Below are 18852 nucleotides of genomic sequence, written 5' to 3' on the forward strand. Positions count from 1 at the left end.
GCTCGTTGGGGACCAGCATCTTGCGGGCCTTCTTGATCATCGGCTGAGGCTTCAGCTCCTCGTCGGAGAAGCGGTGCCGCCGCGGGTCGAACGCCTCCTGGCCCGGCACGCTGGACAGCGCCAGGTCCGCCGGGTCGGGGTCAAAGTTCACAGAGATGTCGCCGCCGCCGGCCGTGGCCTCCAGGGGCCCGAGGGGGCCCGGAGGGCAGGTGGAGGTGGGGGACTGGTCCTGAGGTACCGCCCGACCACCTGGGCAGGGAGAGAGAGAGACGGTCAGGGGACGGTCAGAGGTCAGGGGACCGTCAGAGGTTCCGCTGATCCACTTTGGCATTTGGTGTGGGACGATGTTCTCAGTGTTGTTGTTCTCTATGTTGTTGTTTACGATTGCATTTCTTAACACTTTCAAATAGAAAAGCATCTTTGGAGCTGTTGTTATAATATATGTATGTATATATATATATACATACATATATAAATATATACATATATATATAAATATATGTCATATATACATATTTACACGAGGAAGCAGAGAGTAAAACCACATAAAGAGCAATAAAGAGCAACTTATTGCTCTTTATACATTATTATTATTAACTTATATAAACATAGCCGCTGCAGAAGGTATTGACATTAAATTCATATTTTATACCGATACCCAGGAATAAAATGCTTTTTTGGGTCACATAGTGAGCAGCAAACGAAAAAAACAATTTAAAATATAAGTCAATTACATGAATGAATCCCAATCCATTTCCTGCACATTTAATCCATATTATCTCTTTTTAATTCATTTAAAAATTAATAAAATCCTCCCCGTTGTTTCCCCACCGCCGCTGCAGTGGCGCCGGCTCGCCACCAGGTGTCGGTGCGGAGCCGGAAATAGAAGCACCTGAGCGGGGCATCGAGTTCACGTCGTCATGATTCACAGTCCGACGGGCCGGATGCAGTTTAACCCTTTGAGGCGCTGCGCGCGTCACAACCTTTGATACTGAGATATAGAAACGAGTGGATGGCGTGAAGCTCAGCGAGGAAGCGAGAGGTCAGGACATCTTCAGGCTGTTCGGGTTTGATAAAGAGGAAAAGGCTGCAGGCGATGCCGTCGGCGGCCGGTTGGATTCCAGCACAATTAAATAAATCCATTTCCCAGAATTAAATAAAATCTGATAAATCCAAAACGTGACGACATGAACACGGAGGCCCCGGAGCGTCGACCCCGCAGCCGTTCTGCTCTTCTTCTTCTGAATAACAGAGTCTTCCTCCTATCTGCTCACCGAGCTGCTTATCTGACAATTATTTTCTCAAATTGATTTAGTTTTCCTCTCTGGAATCCAAGTGTTCGCCGAGCAATCCTCCAGAAACCAGGCGGAGCAGTTTTGTGGCAGCGCTCGAAAAACCCTTTTTATTTATTTATTTGTTCTTCGACGTGGAGCCCTGCAGGCGTCGAGCCACGGATTATAAATAAACCGCAGAGCCGGGGACCAAAATCCACTGAGTCGGTAGCGGAGAGAGAGATTTGTTTTTTGTGTGTGGATACTTGAGCACCAACGAAGAAGAAAAAGACAAGCAGAAAAGAGACGCGTTGACAATGAACCGTCACGTTTTTACCAGAAGAGAAACATCCAGAATCCAGCTGGTTAGCATTACGTAGCCTCATTTAGCTTTTTACTGTGACACACACACACACAGCAACACACACACAGCAACACACACACACACACCCTCAGCTGTTTTGTGAGCCAGTAAACGCCAGAGCTGCACATCTGACACTGATTTGTTCTGATTGGAGCCGTCAGTCATTTTGTGTTACGACAAAACCACGACCGGAAGAATCAGGACGATGTCATCATTCCCCTAAAGTTGGTTTCTCCTCGGCGGGAAAAAAGAGCGAGGGAAAGGAAGCAGGAAAAAAGAGCAAGAAAAAAAAACGGGGAAAAATAGCGAGAAAAAAGAGCTGGAAGAAAGAGCAAGAAAAAAAAATGGGGACAAAATATCGGGAAAAAAGAGCGGAGGAAAGGAAACGGGAAGAAAGAGCAAGAAAAAAGAACGGGGAAGAAAGAGCGGGGAAAAATAGCGGGAAAAAAGAGCTGGAAGAAAGAGCAAGAAAAAAAAACGGGGGGAAATAGCGAGAAAAAAGAGCTGGAAGAAAGAGCAAGAAAAAAAAACTGGGAAAAATAGCGAGAAAAAAGAGCTGGAAGAAAGAGCAAGAAAAAAAAACTGGGAACAAATATCGGGGGAAAAGAGCGGAGGAAAGGAAGCGGGAAGAAAGAGCAAGAAAAAAGAACGGGGAAGAAAGAGCGGGGAAAAAGAGCGGGGGAAAGGAAGCGGGAAAAAAGAGCAAGAAAAAAAAACGGGGGGGAAAAGCGGGAAATTCTTTTTCTGATGCATTTTGTTCATTTTGGGGGCTCCAATCAGCTCGGGGCACAGAACCTGTCGTCCTGCCAGGGGTCCGAACCCGATGACTTGACCTCGCTGTCGCTTCTTGTTTTAAATTAAATTACTTTGGCAACCCGCGAGTGAATTACTCCGAACACTTTGACGTAAATCATGAATAAACTTGTTCTAACCAAAACGGTCGGAGAGTTACGGTCAATTACCCCTCAATTAATTAACAACAAAGCCTTCTGCATTATGTGGGGGCGGCTGTAGCTCAGTGGGGTAAGGGGTCGTCCTGCAACCCCAAGGTTGTGGGTTCGATCCCCGCTCTCCCCATTAGTTGCAAGTCGAAGTGTCCTTGAGCAAGGCACTGAACCCCCAGTTGCTTCCCGGGCGCATCACTGCAGCCCACTGCTCCTTAATAACTAAGGATGGGTTAAATGCAGAGAACTAATTTCCCCTTGGGGATTAATAAAAGTATATTAAATAAAATTAAAATAAAGGTGTCATAAATGGTTTATAACACACTATAGCAGCTATAAGTGTGTATTTACGTATTATTGTAACTATAACTAGTCTCTTGCCATGGAGGCCTGAGAGGAATGACACCGTCTGTACAACTAATAACAGGTAATAATATTAAACATGTCTTCATTATAAAGAATTATAAGCATGATTATGTCGTATACGTTTTTTTGGAGTTCTTTTAGATGAAGAGCATTGACACAATAACAACGGCACGTCTTCTGCTCATCGTTGGAAGCATCTTCCGGCTCATTTTGTTCTTTCTTTACAGCCAAAAGAAGAGAAACGAAGGCTGTGGAGAGCCCAGCAGAGCGCAGACACACACAGTGGGACTCCAGCTGGGGGGAGAGTGGAGAAAGTGGAGAGAGTGGAGAGAGAGGAGAGAGTGGAGAGAGTGGAGAAAGTGGAGAGAGTGGAGAGAGTGGAGAAAGTGGAGAGTGGAGAAAGTGGAGAAAGTGGAGAGAGTGGAGAAAGTGGAGAGAGTGGAGAAAGTGGAGAGAGTGGAGAGAGGAGAGAGTGGAGAGTGGAGAGAGTGGAGAGAGTGGAGAAATTGGAGAGAGTGGAGAAAGTGGAGAGTGGAAAGAGGAGAGAGAGTGGAGAAAGTGGAGAGAGTGGAGAGTGGAGAGTGGAGAGAGGAGAGAGTGGAGAGAGTGGAGAGAGTGGAGAAAGTGGAGAAAGTGGAGAAAGTGGAGAGAGTGGAAAGAGGAGAGAGAGTGGAGAGAGTGGAGAGAGTGCAGCAGCTAAAGAGGTGGGTGGAGTCGGTGGAGACCAAACACGGAGCAAAAAGAAGAGAGCAAACCGGACGTGGAGCGTGGGCTGAGCACAGGCGTGTGACCGGGCGACGGCGTGGCGGTGCGCACAACAACCGGCTCTCTATCGACGCACAATTTCACGAAATCGTCACGATGGATGAGAGGACTTTTGACCGCCCACAATGCATTGCAGCACCCGGTCCGTCCGTCTGTACGCGAGGCTCCATCGGGCTCTGTGGCAGCTGGACGGGGCTGATCCCGGATCAGTCCGCCCCCAAAGCCGCGTCCTAATTACAAACATTCAGTTGAAGCCGCTCCAGGAAGTCGGCTCACCGCCGCTGAGCTCCACTTCCTGTCGGCGAGCGGACGCCATTCGGCTGCTCCCTCACATCCTCTGCTTTCGTTAATTTAGCTGAGATTACGAGTTCTCTCTCCGCCTGTCGATCACAGATTAACCCCCGCACATATTAATGGTTTGGGGATTTTTGAAAAGCAACTAATACTCGACTCTTTTTAAAAATGTGTTCCAAATGGAGGGAGCCGCGGCGGGGGCGTTGGTTCTCTGTTCGGCCGCCATCTTGTCTGTTTTAGCATTAGTAGCAGTAGTACTAGTAGTAGTAGTAGCATTAGCGTTAGTAGTCGTAGTACTAGTAGTAGTAATACTCGTAATGATTATGTTTTCATGAAGTTGGTCCACAGAATGAAACAAAGAGCCGTCGTCAGCGTAGAATAAAGACATCACGTTGTTATTGTTTTCTTATCCCGGCTCACATCTTAAACATCTGCTTAATGCCTCGGTTCACGGTTTCACCGTCACACACACACACACACACACACACACACACACACACACACACACACACACACACACACACACACACACACACACACACACACACACACACACACACACACACACACACACACACACACACACACACACACACACACACACACACACACACCAGGTGTCCTGTTCCTCGAGTCAACACACCGACTGGGAGTTATGTCACCGTGTTGGTGAATCAGTGTCGGCCAATAGCGGGGCAGGATTATGAGACACTGGACCGGGACGTGGACTGGACCCCACGCTGTGGGTTGTGCAGGTTTACACACACACTTAGTGACAGAGTGTTTAGTGGGATTAGAAGACTAGACAAAGTACTTCTTCACTTTGGTTTCATGGAGAACAGCCGTGTTGGCTTTCATCGCTTTATTTGATTTAATTGGATTTTTTTAGTCTACTGATTGTTATAATTTATTATTATCGTGACTTTTTTTTAAATGACTTTTTTTTTAAATTCTAATTATTGAAATGTAATACAAATATATATACATACACATATGTATATGTATTTATATATATATACATATGTGTATATATATATTTTTTTTTTTAATCTTAATTCTTCAGCTCAATGTTTATTCTTCCATACAAAATAATGTTCTTTTCGCCTCAGTGTTTTCATTCTCTCCGTAATCTCCCTTTTCCTCTCCCTCCCTCCCTCCCTTTCTCTTGCATGCTGGCTCTCTCGCTCCGATAATTTCTGCAGCGGCACGTGACGTGTGAGAGGGAGGGAGGGAGAGAGAGAGGGCGAGAGAGAGGGAGAGCGAGAGAGAGGTAGGGAGGGAGAGAGGGAGAGACAGGTTTAACCCCTTACCTCTCTCTCTCCCTCCCTCCCTCTCTCCGTGCAGTGTTCTAGAGTGCAGAGTCAGAGTCTAGTTTATATCTCTCTCTCCCCTCCAGGATCCTTCAGGGTCCTACATGGTGCTCCAGGGTCCTACATGGTCCTACAGGGTCCTCCAGGATCCTACATGGTCCTACAGGGTCCTACATGGTCCTTCAGGGTCCTCCAGGATCCTACATGGTCCTCCAGGATCCTCCAGGGTGCTCCAGGGTCCTACATGGTCCTCCAGGATCCTACATGGTCCTTCAGGGTCCTCCAGGATCCTACAGGGTCCTCCAGGATCCTACATGGTGCTCCAGGGTCCTCCAGGATCCTTCAGGGTCCTACATGGCCCTCCAGGGTCCTCCAGGGTCCTACATGGTCCTCCAGGGTCCTCCAGGATCCTACATGGTCCTCCAGGATCCTACATGGTGCTCCAGGGTCCTCCAGGGTCCTACATGGTCCTCCAGGATCCTACATGGTGCTCCAGGGTCCTACAGGGTCCTACATGGTCCTACAGGGTCCTCCACGGTGCTCCAGGATCCTACAGGGTCCTTCAGGATCCTACAGGGTCCTACAGGATCCTTCAGGGTCCTACATGGTCCTTCAGGGTCCTTCAGGATCCTACAGGGTCCTCTTGGTCCAGACTAGAGACGCGGTTCCCCCAGCCGAGGCCCGGTGGACTCTGACCTTTCCTCTGCTCTTTGTTTTGAAGCGTATCAGATTTATTTTCAATTATGTAAAGAATCATCTAAGAGGATAATTCACACGCTTCACTTGTTCACACGCTTCACATGTTCACATGTTCACACGCTTCACATGTTCACACGCTTCACTTGTTCACATGTTCACACGCTTCACATGTTCACACGCTTCACATGTTCACACGCTTCACTTGTTCACATGTTCACACGCTTCACTTGTTCACATGTTCACACGCTTCACTTGTTCACATGTTCACACGCTTCACATGTTCACACGCTTCACTTGTTCACATGTTCACACGCTTCACTTGTTCACATGTTCACACGCTTCACATGTTCACACGCTTCACTTGTTCACATGTTCACACGCTTCACATGTTCACACGCTTCACATGTTCATACGATTCAGATGTTTCACACGCTTCACATGTTCATATGCTTCACATGTTCACACGCTTCACACTTCCTTTCTTGAAGTGCATCGCAGGTCGTCTTGTTTTAAATAATCTAAATAATAAAACAGAAACATAATTGATGAATATTTTTTTTTCATTCATTAATATTATATATTTTTTTTAATGTTTGATTTACAAACAAAATAAAAGATCATAATAAAACAATTTAAATGATTTTTTAAATCAGGTCAAACTGATGATAATTTAATCTATGATGAGTGGGAGGGGAGGGGGGTGAACTTCTTATTTCCTGGAACAGATGTGTCCAGCTGTTTAATCCTAGTCTCCTTCTCTCGTCTCCTTCTCTTGTCCTCTTTTGGGATGAAGACCGCAGTTCGAATTTTCCCAGACGTTAAAATGTTGCATTTAATTTATCAGAGGTGAAAAATAAATAAATAAACAAGCTAAGAAATAAATGTCTCTCTCTCTCTCTCGCACACACACACAAGCTTGTTGACATGAAAGAGTGGCATACAAATAACAGACAAAGAGGACTCTCGTAGTTCCACGAACTGCACACACACGTGCACACACATGCGCGTGCAAACGTGAAAACTTAGACACACACACATGCACATGTTCACACACACACACACAAGGACATGCATGCCCCAAACACACACAGATGGCATAATCATACACTTACAGAAGCACACACACACACACACACACACACACACACAGCCTTGCAGTGGTATTCACTCTTCTATCATCCCTCTCTCTCTCTCCTTTCCTTGGAGCGAAACTCTGCGTATGTGTGTGTGCGTCTATAACTCAGAGAAGAACGCTCCCTCTCTCTCCCACTCTGTTTGCTCCTCCCTCTCTCCCTCCCTCCCAATGTCTGTTTCCTCCTCCCTCTCTCTCTCTCTCACTCTGTTTGCTCCTCCCTCTCTCCCTCCCTCCCAATGTCTGTTTCCTCCTCCCTCTCTCTCTCTCTCACTCTCTGTTTCCTCCTCCTTCTCTTCCTCCCTCCCTCTCCCTCACACTCTGTTTCCTCCTCCCTCCCTCTCTCTCCCTCCCTCTGTTTCCTCCTCCCTCTCTTCCTCCTATTTGTGTTTTGTTCTTGCTAAATAAACTAATAAAGGTTTAGACTAAAGGTTAGAGTCAGGTAAAGATCCACATGTAGTAATAATACTAATAATTGGTATAGCAAAAATATGAATGAGTTGTATAGTAATAATAATAATTTGTATAATAATAAAATAATAATAATAATAATAATAAATCGTTTTTTCCTCCCTTTTCCTTTAGATGTCATCAAGTCTTTGATGGCTCTGAGAATTATAAAATAAATAGTGATTGTGTTTTTTTTAGTTTGCCGTGATTGGAACTTGTCGGGCTTGTAAAAAAATCCCCCGAAAAACTAAGAACAGACAGACGGACGGACGTATCTGGTTCACAGAACAGATCATCAGAGAGAACCATAAGTTATGAATATGAGATGATGAGGTCATCATGCTGGGGAGACGAGCGCCACCCTGGACCACCGAGGATTACTCTCTGGGTCTCGGAGTTGATATGTATATATGATATATATCATATGTATATATGATATATATCATATATACATATCATATATATCCATCCATTATCAATACCGCTTATCCTCATTAGGGTCGCGTGGGCGCTGGAGCCGATCCCAGCTGACAGGGCGAAGGCGGGGACACCCTGGACAGGCCCCAGTCCATCCAGGGCACATATAGAGACATACAACCATTCACTCTCACATTCACACCTATGGGCAATTTAGAGATCAATTAACCTGACGGCATGTCTTTGGACTGTGGGAGGAAGCCGGAGAACCCGGAAGAAACCCACGCTGCCACGGGGAGAACATGCAAACTCCACACAGAAGGACCGCCTCGACCGGGAATTGAACCCACGGCCCTCTTGCTGTGAGGCGACAGTGCTAGCCACTACACCACCGTGCAGCCCCATATCATATATATATCATATATATTTATTTTTCTTCTTAATTTTTATATATATGCCATCTTGATGTCATATATATATATATATATATATATATACTGGTCTGCCTTCTCACATCAAGATGGCACATTTAATAAGGAGTGTCGGTGGTTTTTGAAGTCTTTGGTTTGGCCTCTTCGTCGACGCCATCTTGGTTTCTTTTGCAACCAGAAGGTGACACGAGAGGGGTGGAGCTAAGGACCGCCTCCTTTTAAATTACCATAACGTCCTAAATGATGACATTGTGCTGTATAGAAGAAGACTTGAAACTAGAAACTGAGACATAAACTCATGTTTACTGAGGGAATACATCAAGAGAGAAGTAGAGTCACTATATAGACTTCTATACAACCAGAGGAGTCGCCCCCTGGTGGTCAGGAGAGAGAATGCAGCTTTAACACATGAAGCATAGACTTCTATACAACCAGAGGAGCCCCCTGGTGGTCAGGAGAGAGAATACAGCTTTAGCACATGAAGCATAGACTTCTATACAACCAGAGGAGTCGCCCCCTGGTGGTCAGGAGAGAGAATGCAGCTTTAACACATGAAGCATAGACTTCTATACAACCAGAGGAGTCGCCCCCTGGTGGTAAGTAGAGAGAATACAGCTTTAGCACATGAAGCATAGACTTCTATACAACCAGAGGAGTCGCCCCCTGGTGGTCAGGAGAGAGAATGCAGCTTTAACACATGAAGCAAAGACTTCTATACAACCAGAGGAGTCGCCCCCTGGTGTTCAGGAGAGAGAATGCAGCTATAACACATGAAGCATAGACTTCTATACAACCAGAGGAGTCGCCCCCTGGTATTCAGGAGAGAGAATGCAGCTATAACACATGAAGCATAGACTTCTATACAACCAGAGGAGTCGCCCCCTGGTGGTCAGGAGAGAGAACGCAGCTTTAACTTAAAAAGTATTCAAAGTAACTAATTGAAACCCCCAAATCCCTCAGTCACTCACCATGATGACACTCGGGTTCTCCCATCGTCCCCGGCGGCGGCGGCGGGGACGATGGTGGCGGCGGCTGCTGTTGTTGTTGTTGCGGTGGCAGTGGCGGCGGCGGCGGTGGAGGTTGCGGCTGGACGGTCTCCAGTCCCAGCAGCGAGGAAGAGGAGGAAGAAGAGGACATGGAGGAGGTGGAGGAAGAGGAGGAGCAGGGCGGAGAGGTGGGAGGGCACTGGGAGCTCTGGTTGGGCACCGCTGACTGGGAACTCTGGGAGGAGAAGAAACCCGACACCACAACTTGAATTAAAAATAGAAAAAATAGAAACACACGTCGTTAGCTGGCTGTTTAGCCGACATGCTAGCTCTCTAGCTCACAAGCTTGTTAGCTCACAAGCTCGTTAGCTGAGTAGCTCATTAGCTCACTAGCTCGTTAGCTAACAAGCTGGTTAGCTCACTAGGTCATTAGCTCACTAGCTCGTTAGCTCACAAGCTGGTTAGCTCACTAGCTCATTAGCTCGTTAGCTCACAAGCTGGTTAGCTCACTAGGTCATTAGCTCACTAGCTCGTTAGCTCACAAGCTGGTTAGCTCACTAGCTCGTTAGCTCACAAGCTGGTTAGCTCACTAGGTCATTAGCTCACTAGCTCGTTAGCTCACAAGCTGGTTAGCTCACTAGGTCATTAGCTCACTAGCTCGTTAGCTCACAAGCTGGTTAGCTCACGAGGTCATTAGCTCGTTAGCTCACAAGCTCGTTAGCTCGTTAGCTCACAAGCTGGTTAGCTCACTAGGTCATTAGCTAACTAGCTTGTTAGCTTACTAGCTCGTTAGCTCACTAGCTCAGAAGCTTGTTAGCTCACTAGCTCGTTAGCTCACAAGCTGGTTAGCTCACTAGCTCGTTAGCTCACAAGCTGGTTAGCTCACTAGCTCGTTAGCTCACAAGCTGGTTAGCTCACTAGGTCATTAGCTCACTAGCTTGTTAGCTCACAAGCTGGTTAGCTCACGAGGTCATTAGCTCACTAGCTCGTTAGCTCACAAGCTGGTTAGCTCACTAGGTCATTAGCTAACTAGCTTGTTAGCTCACAAGCTCGTTAGCTCACTAGGTCATTAGCTAACTAGCTTGTTAGCTCACTAGCTTGTTAGCTCACAAGCTCGTTAGCTTACTAGCTCGTTAGCTCACTAGCTCAGAAGCTTGTTAGCTCACTAGCTCGTTAGCTCCCTAGCTAGATAAATATCCCTCGTTTGAATAGTTTCTCCCTCCGTTTATGTGAAAGCCTGAGAACGACCGCCATGTCCTCATGAACATTCCAGTTATCGGACTCAACGGGCGGTTCTGGTCCCCGGCGGTCCGGTACCTGTGAGGGGATCATGGCGCTGGTGGAGCTCGGCCCGTTGCCGTGCATCCCCATGCCGTTCTCCGTCAGGAACTCCTCCAGGTCCATGTACTGCAGCTGGAACAGGCCCCCGTCACACGGCAGGGTCCGCTCCCACAGCAGGGGGCCCAGGAACGCCGAGTGGGAGCCGGGCCGCAAGGCGCCGGACCCGGGGGCCCCTCCGGCTCCGGCTCCAGGTCCGGAGCCGCCGCCGCTGCCGCTGCTGTTGTTGCCGTTGCCGTTGCCGCTGCCGTTGCTCTGCGAGTCTCCCTCGGCCTCTGAGGGCTTGTCTTTGTCTGGAGGGAACAGATCTCAGATCAGCTCCACGGCGGCTCCATTTTTTCGTGCCCGCGAACGATTTTTCTTCGGCTTCGAAATAACCGACAGCGGCCTCCCGTTCCCGACCCGTCGCCATGGAAACGCCGTTGTGTCATTTGAATACATTACGAGTACGACGACATCTTTTCTTTTTTTAGCCAAAGGAAAAAAAAATCAGAAATCAGATTTACAGTCGAAATATTCCATCACACATTCTGCACAGAAGGAGTCTGGTGGCCAGATGGTCACAGGTTTGATCCCCTGAGGATAACACACACACACACACACACATATACACACACACACACATACATATACACACACACACACATACATATACACACACTCTAGTTTTAGTATTTATCGCTAGAACTGCCGCATGCAGCAGGTTTTTGGGTATTTTCTGATCCCTTCCGGATCTCTTCGTATTCTCTCGTTTCTTCACCATCGTCTTCATCGTTTCACACAAAGACAAACCGCCGCGGGGCCTCGTGAGGCCGCCGCCCCCTTTTCTGCCCTCCGTGAGGCACTGAGTGTCGATCGTTAAGCAGCGTCTATAAATAAAGTCGACTTGACCGACTGTGACCTCTGACCTCCCGCAGAGGTCACACGTCTGTCTGATGATGGAAGGATGTGGACGTCAAAAAAGCAGAAAATAAAGGGAAAGAAATGGAGAGCGCCCCCCCTCCCCATCCTTTGATGGTATCGTTCTGAACTGCACATTGAATAATAAAACCCAATTAAATCGTCATAAAAGAGCATTTTTAACTGGGCTGGGATGACAGCGCAATGAGAAGGAGGGAGAGAGAGAGAGAGATGGAGAGAGAGAGAGAGAGAGAGATGGAGAGAGAGAGAGAGAGAGATGGAGAGAGAGAGAGAGAGAGAGAGATGGAATATCAGGAAGGCCGGAAATTAATATTTAAAGGGATTAAAGACAATTGAGACGCAGGAGATTACAACGAGGAAACAGTAGAGGAAGGACAGGGGGAGGAGGGAGGGAGGAAAGGGGGTTTGAAAGAGGGAGGAAAAAGAGAGGAAAGAGGGAGGAAAGAGAGAGGAGAGAGGGAGGAAAGTCAAACCTCGAACCGTTCAAAACAACAAAGAAAACATGGCAGAAACACGGTGGAACATTCCGTGAATCGCTTAATTCACATATTTCACAAACGTCTTTGAGAACCTCAAATAACATGTGAGACGTTTCTAAAGACGTTTCTAGAGACGTTTCTTGAGTTGTTTCTAGAGAGGTTTCTTGAGTTGTTTCTTGAGACGTTTCTAGAGACGTTTCTTGAGACGTTTCTAGAGACGTTTCTTGAGTTGTTTCTTGAGACGTTTCTTGAGACGTTTCTAGAGAGGTTTCTTGAGTTGTTTCTTGAGACGTTTCTTGAGACGTTTCTTGAGTTGTTTCTTGAGACGTTTGAGACGTTTCTAGAGAGGTTTCTTGAGACGTTTCTTGAGACGTTTCTTTTCTCCCTGCATGTTTGAAACGTCTCAGATAACAAAGGAACCTCTGAAGCCGCGTGCAGCAGCTCAGGGAGTCTGAATCAGGGAATGGAACCAGCAACCTGCACCTCCAGAAGAGAGAGAAGAGCGGAGGAGGGGAACGCTGAGCCACAGCCTCCGAGTGGAGGAGGAAACCCTCAGAGAGAAGAGGATGAAGAGGAGCGGAGGGGAAGGGAAATAGCTGTTTCTTTAAACACATGAATGTAAATGAGCAAAGTGACCGAGGAAGAGGAGGAAGAGCACATGAGAGGAGGCGATGGGCTCGATGGAGTAGGCGTCTGTTGAAGGCGTCGGACGGAAAGAAGCCGAGCGGCGAAACGTCATCTCGGGAAAGGAGAGCGGCCGCGGCAGCATCTTCTTCTCCCGTTTTTTCTCCAACACGCCCCTGAACGCATCGCCTGTCATTAGGAGAGCGAGCGCCCGATGGGAGACGAGAGCCGCTCCATGGAGAGCCCGTCAGCCGCGCTCAGCATCACCTCCTCCTCCTCCTCCTCCTCTTCATGCAACAGAACCAAAGGGGGTTTGCAGTAGCACCGAATGGCCACCAGGGGCCGCCAGAAAAACACAGAAGAGAGCAGACTCCGTTTTTTCTCCCTTCCTGTGTGTGTGTGTGCGTGTGCATGTGCGTGTGTATGTGAGTGTGTGTCTTCAGTTGTCTCCGTACTTGTGAGGACACGACTGTCCATTCTGCTGGAGACTAAACATCATTTAAAAAAATTAATTGTCCTTTAAAAGCATCTTTACAAAAACCCAACAAAGAGAGAGAGAGAGAGAGAGAGACGGCCTGGTTGATGTGTGTGTGGCAGCTGGTGGAGCCGTTGAATCCCACTCACTAACCTTTATTTAAACAACGCAAAACGACTGCTGCTGCATTTTGGTGCCGACCACTCCAGATTGCGTATCTTTTTTTAAACCCTCTTCCTCCTCCTCCTCCTCCTCCTCCTCCTCTTCATCATCATCTCATTCCTCCACCAAATGCCAAAAAATTAAGCTTTTAATGTGACAATCCAGCAGGAGGAGAGCTGAAGTGAAGACATGTGTGTGTGTGTGTGTGTGTGTGTGTGTGTGTGTGTGTGTGTGTGTGTGTGTGTGTGTGTGTGTGTGTGTGTGTGTGTGTGTGTGTGTGTGTGTGTGTGACTGTGTGTGTTGAATAAGCAGGGCCTCTGTATTTTACATCTACATCTAGAATCACACCTACCCACTCACTCACTCACAAACACACACACACACACACACACACACACACAACGAATAATCAGTGTAATCTGAGGCTTTACTGCAGACTCTCGTTGATCGAGGCTCTGAAACTAACTGTTTGTTTTTTATATTGAAGAGAAACTAATAAACTAAATGATGATGTCATCGTGTCAATTACCAGTTGTCTTTAAATGTCTTTAAATGTCTTTAAATAAATGAATTGATAAAACAAGTTGTGATCTCTATTTCATAATTTGCGACTGAAATATGACGAGGTGGTATTCCTGCCATGGATTATGTACTTTATGTTATTATACTTACAATAATACAATAAAACAATGATAAAATAATCAAATCAAATAATAATACAATAATAAAATAAAATAATAATACAATAAAATAAAATACAATAATACAATAAGAAAATACAAGAATAACACAATAAAATAATAATACAATAATAAAATAATAAAACAATTCACAGCAAGAACTTCTATCAGAAGCTAGAAATGTACCTGTAGTACATTAGAGTATACTGTAGTCCATTAGAGTGTACTGTAGTACATGTTAATGTACCTGTAGTACATTAGAGTATACTAGTACATGTTAATGTACCTGTAGTACATTAGAGTATACTGTAGTCCATTAGAGTATACTGTAGTACATTAGAGTATACTGTAGTACATTAGAGTGTACTGTAGTACATGTTAATGTACCTGTAGTACATTAGAGTATACTAGTACATGTTAATGTGCCTGTAGTACATTAGAGTATACTATAGTACATGTTAATGTGCCTGTAGTACATTAGAGTGTACTGTAGTACATGTTAATGTGCCTGTAGTACATTAGAGTGTACTGTAGTACATGTTAATGTACCTGTAGTACATTAGAGTGTACTGTAGTACATGTTAATGTACCTGTAGTACATTAGAGTGTACTGTAGTACATGTTAATGTGCCTGTAGTACATGTTAATGTACCTGTAGTACATTAATGTGCCTGTAGTACATTAGAGTATACTGTAGTACATGTTAATGTACCTGTAGTACATTAGAGTATACTGTAGTACATGTTAATGTACCTGTAGTACATTAGAGTGTACTGTAGTACATGTTAATGTACCTGTAGTACATTAGAGTGTACTGTAGTACATGTTAATGTGCCTGTAGTACATGTTAATGTGCCTGTAGTACATTAGAGTGTACTGTAGTACATTAGAGTATACTGTAGTACATGTTAATGTGCCTGTAGTACATTAGAGTATACTGTAGTACATGTTAATGTGCCTGTAGTACATTAGAGTATACTGTAGTACATGTTAATGTACCTGTAGTACATTAGAGTGTACTGTAGTACATGTTAATGTGCCTGTAGTACATTAGAGTATACTGTAGTACATGTTAATGTGCCTGTAGTACATTAGAGTATACTGTAGTACATGTTAATGTGCCTGTAGTACATTAGAGTGTACTGTAGTACATTAGAGTGTACTGTAGTACATGTTAATGTGCCTGTAGTACATTAGAGTGTACTGTAGTACATGTTAATGTGCCTGTAGTACATTAGAGTGTACTGTAGTACATTAGAGTATACTGTAGTACATGTTAATGTACCTGTAGTACATTAGAGTGTACTGTAGTACATGTTAATGTGCCTGTAGTACATTAGAGTATACTGTAGTACATGTTAATGTGCCTGTAGTACATTAGAGTATACTGTAGTACATGTTAATGTGCCTGTAGTACATTAGAGTATACTGTAGTACATGTTAATGTACCTGTAGTACATTAGAGTGTACTGTAGTACATGTTAATGTGCCTGTAGTACATTAGAGTGTACTGTAGTACATGTTAATGTGCCTGTAGTACATTAGAGTATACTGTAGTACATGTTAATGTACCTGTAGTACATTAGAGTGTACTGTAGTACATGTTAATGTACCTGTAGTACATTAGAGTGTACTGTAGTACATGTTAATGTGCCTGTAGTACATTAGAGTGTACTGTAGTACATGTTAATGTGCCTGTAGTACATTAGAGTGTACTGTAGTACATTACATTCCTCTTGTATAATGCAGTGACTTGTCCTTACTGTCCCTTTAAGAAGTTGTTCGCCTATAGGACCCCTTTCTCTCTCTCTCTCTCTCTCTCACACTCACACACACACAAGCACGTGCACACACACACTCACCTTTCATCTCGCAGCAGTCCTTGGCTCTCTGGTCGGCCTTGATTGGCAGCTGCAGCAGCGTCTTCAGGTTGGTCATGGAGGTCAGCTGTCCGCCTTGGGGGCCACTTCCGGCCGGGCTGCTGGACCCAAACTGCGGGCTGGTGGCCCCGGAGGGGAGGTCCGGCGGCAGGAGCTGAGTGAGAGGCCTTGACATAACTTCCAGGAGAGGAAGAGGAGGAAGGAGTTTCTGGGGGGAGGGATGGGGGGGGGGGGAGCGGAACCTGCAAGACGGTGAGTTCAAGATCACAATAATCCAATTAGCGTCACTAATTGACAGGCGCGACGTCGAAAGGTGCGAGCGCGCTCAGGAAGACCTCCACCTGGCGTCCCGCTGGTCCTCCCGTCCCATGAAGAAGAACAAATATGTGTGCAAAAAAAAAAAAAAAAAAACAGAGGGAGAAGAAAAAAAAGAGCGAAGGGGGCACTTATCTCCAAAATGGCACCATGTCCGCGCGCGACAGCATCCTGCGCCGGCCGCGCGGACCCGCGCGACAGGCTTTCTATTTATTTTGTAAAAATTATATTTGAACTAACTCGGCTATGCACTCTTGCACGCGCACGGCGAAGACCGATTGAATCCCGGAGCTCTGCAGCGAGTGAAGTCTCCCAACCCCCCCCCCCCCCACCGCCCCCCCTCCACTTATCCTTCCCGAGTTTGTGGGAAAACACTCATAAACTCAGCCCTGGGGGGTCCGGTCTGATCGATCGATGGTAGGGGGGGGCAATCTTAGTCCGGAGGTGGAGAAATAAAAGAAGGAGAAGCGGCGTGAAGCGGCGGCGGAGTCCCGGCAGTGAGTCGAGAACCGGAGGCGGCGGCAGAGCTCCGGAGAATAAAAACAACTTGTGATTAAATATGAGCGAGAAAAATATAAGATTAAGGAAATAAAGAGAAACCCTCCCCCCCCAAAAAAAAAAATAATATCCAGTAGTATGTGAGTCAGATAGATGAGACTGATGGCTCTTATTTTTCCTCCCTCCCTTTCTCTCCCCCTTTCTCCCTCCCTCCCTCTCTCTCTCTCTATTTTCGTTGTTCTTTCTCTCTCCCTCTCTCCCCGCTAGTCAGCTGGAACAAACACGGGCCGCTCGTGTGACGTCACCGCTCACGGGGGGTGGGGGTGAAAGGCTCTTGGGGGCGTGGATCGTTTGCATAGGGAGGCCACGCCCCCCTCACTTTCCCCCTCCTGTCCCCGTGGCCTCGGCAACGCGCTCCGCGTTCACGGGTCCATGGGAAAACTGGTTAATTTGAACCTTTACAGACGTGAAACGTGCGATTGCACTTTTTAAAAGGTGAAACATACAATATTAAAAGGAGAATTCACCCCTATTTATTTTATATTCATATATATATATATATATATTCCTATTTTATATAAAACGTCGTATCACTACCAGTTCTCCTTTCACAAGTGTGCGCGCGTTCCTATCCCTCCGGTATGTACTTAAACGCAACGCTCATTTGCATAAAGTACAACACCTCCCCGCGGGTTCAGCCAATGGCTGCCTGCAGCTGGGGCTGCTGCTCGCTAATCCACGCCCACCCAAGCCCAGCTCTTTCCTGGATGGACCGTGAACGCACCCCGCCCCTTCTTCTTCTCTCACGCTGTCATTTTTAAAACAGGGAGGCCAAAACAACAGCGAGTCAATCCCTAAACAAATAATTAAACAAATAAAAAGATTCCTGAGACGTCAGGATGCGGTTCGCTTTCCTTCAGTTAGCTCAAACAAACTGGCCGGATATGACGTATCTCTAACGTTTTTTTGTGTGAGAAAATAACATTTTGCACCAAAATATTTTTTATATTTATATAAATATTTTCTTTTTTTCCGTGTAAATTAATACGTGTTTTTCTACATAAAACAACCGGACTGCGTTGCGTTTTTAAATCTTTGTATTTCCGGTCTCTAAACCCCGGTAACACAGTCACGTTCTTCTGTTTTTCTCCTGGTTAAATGTCCCGGTCTGCCTCGCGCGCTCGGGAAGCACATGGCTCCGGCACGCGCCGACTGTTGCCTACCGGCACCCTGCCGCGTCGCGATTGGCTGAATCTAGGTCACTCGCTGCCTCTCCCGGCCTCCCATTGGCCAGAATTAGGTCACAGTCTCCGCCCACAGGTTTCCCCATGCTACTGCCGCGTGACAGGCCGTCTGGACAGGGGGAGGGGGGCTTAGTGTTGAAACAAATATTATTACATTTGTTTTATTATAACAAATTCAACATAACTCAAATTAAATAAATATACAATATAAAAAAATATGGCAAATTTAGATTAAAGTACAGAAAAAAATCTGAAGATGAAACTCATAAAATTAAGATAAAAAATAAATTAAAAATTGTTACAAAATGAATTAAAATCTTTGAATTTGTTATACTTGTTTTGTGTACCTGTTATGTACCATAACGGTGTGTTGAAAATTATGTATTCATAATATTATGCTGTGTATTTCCTGTTTCTGTGTTGCGCGTTTTTACTTAAATAATTGCATTTTAATATTAATAACGTTTGCATTTATGTCGTTACACTACATGCATACAATCAATTTAAACAATATATTTGTTTTTATATTATTTTAGAATTTTCTAAACGATGAAAATATGGTTGTTACAATTTTTTTTATTTAATGTAATAAAGAAAAAGTGTAAATAAAATATTTTAAAATACCCTTATGGTCAGTAACATTAATACATTTATAGTTTATGAATGAGCACATTCCCTGATATACAAATACACGTTGTTTCTGTGATAGTGCACACAGGTCATGTTTGGTCTGGTTATTCGTGTCCTGTCATGTTTTTCTCTATTTTTTAGTGTGCAGATCAGAGTGAGAGCCACACACTCAAATCC

General features: G+C 45.5%; 1 protein-coding gene across 1 annotated transcript in view; it reads right to left on the reverse strand.

Moving 5' to 3' along the window:
- dbpa (D site albumin promoter binding protein a) overlaps nt 1-18286 on the reverse strand; it is a 20241-nt gene extending 1955 nt beyond the window's left edge. Inside the window, exons 1-4 of the mRNA XM_056428199.1 lie at nt 15971-18286; nt 10747-11060; nt 9412-9664; nt 1-249 (exon numbers count right to left, since the gene is read on the reverse strand). The exon at nt 1-249 is cut by the window's left edge and continues 5 nt beyond it. Coding sequence (XP_056284174.1) covers nt 1-249; nt 9412-9664; nt 10747-11060; nt 15971-16163 — 1009 coding nt within the window. The 5' untranslated portion in view covers nt 16164-18286. The remainder of the gene's footprint in view (nt 250-9411; nt 9665-10746; nt 11061-15970) is intronic.
- Nucleotides 18287-18852: the final 566 nt, after the last annotated feature.

The sequence above is a fragment of the Pseudoliparis swirei genome, chromosome 1, assembly GCF_029220125.1.
Source record: "Pseudoliparis swirei isolate HS2019 ecotype Mariana Trench chromosome 1, NWPU_hadal_v1, whole genome shotgun sequence".
NCBI lineage: Eukaryota > Metazoa > Chordata > Actinopteri > Perciformes > Liparidae > Pseudoliparis > Pseudoliparis swirei.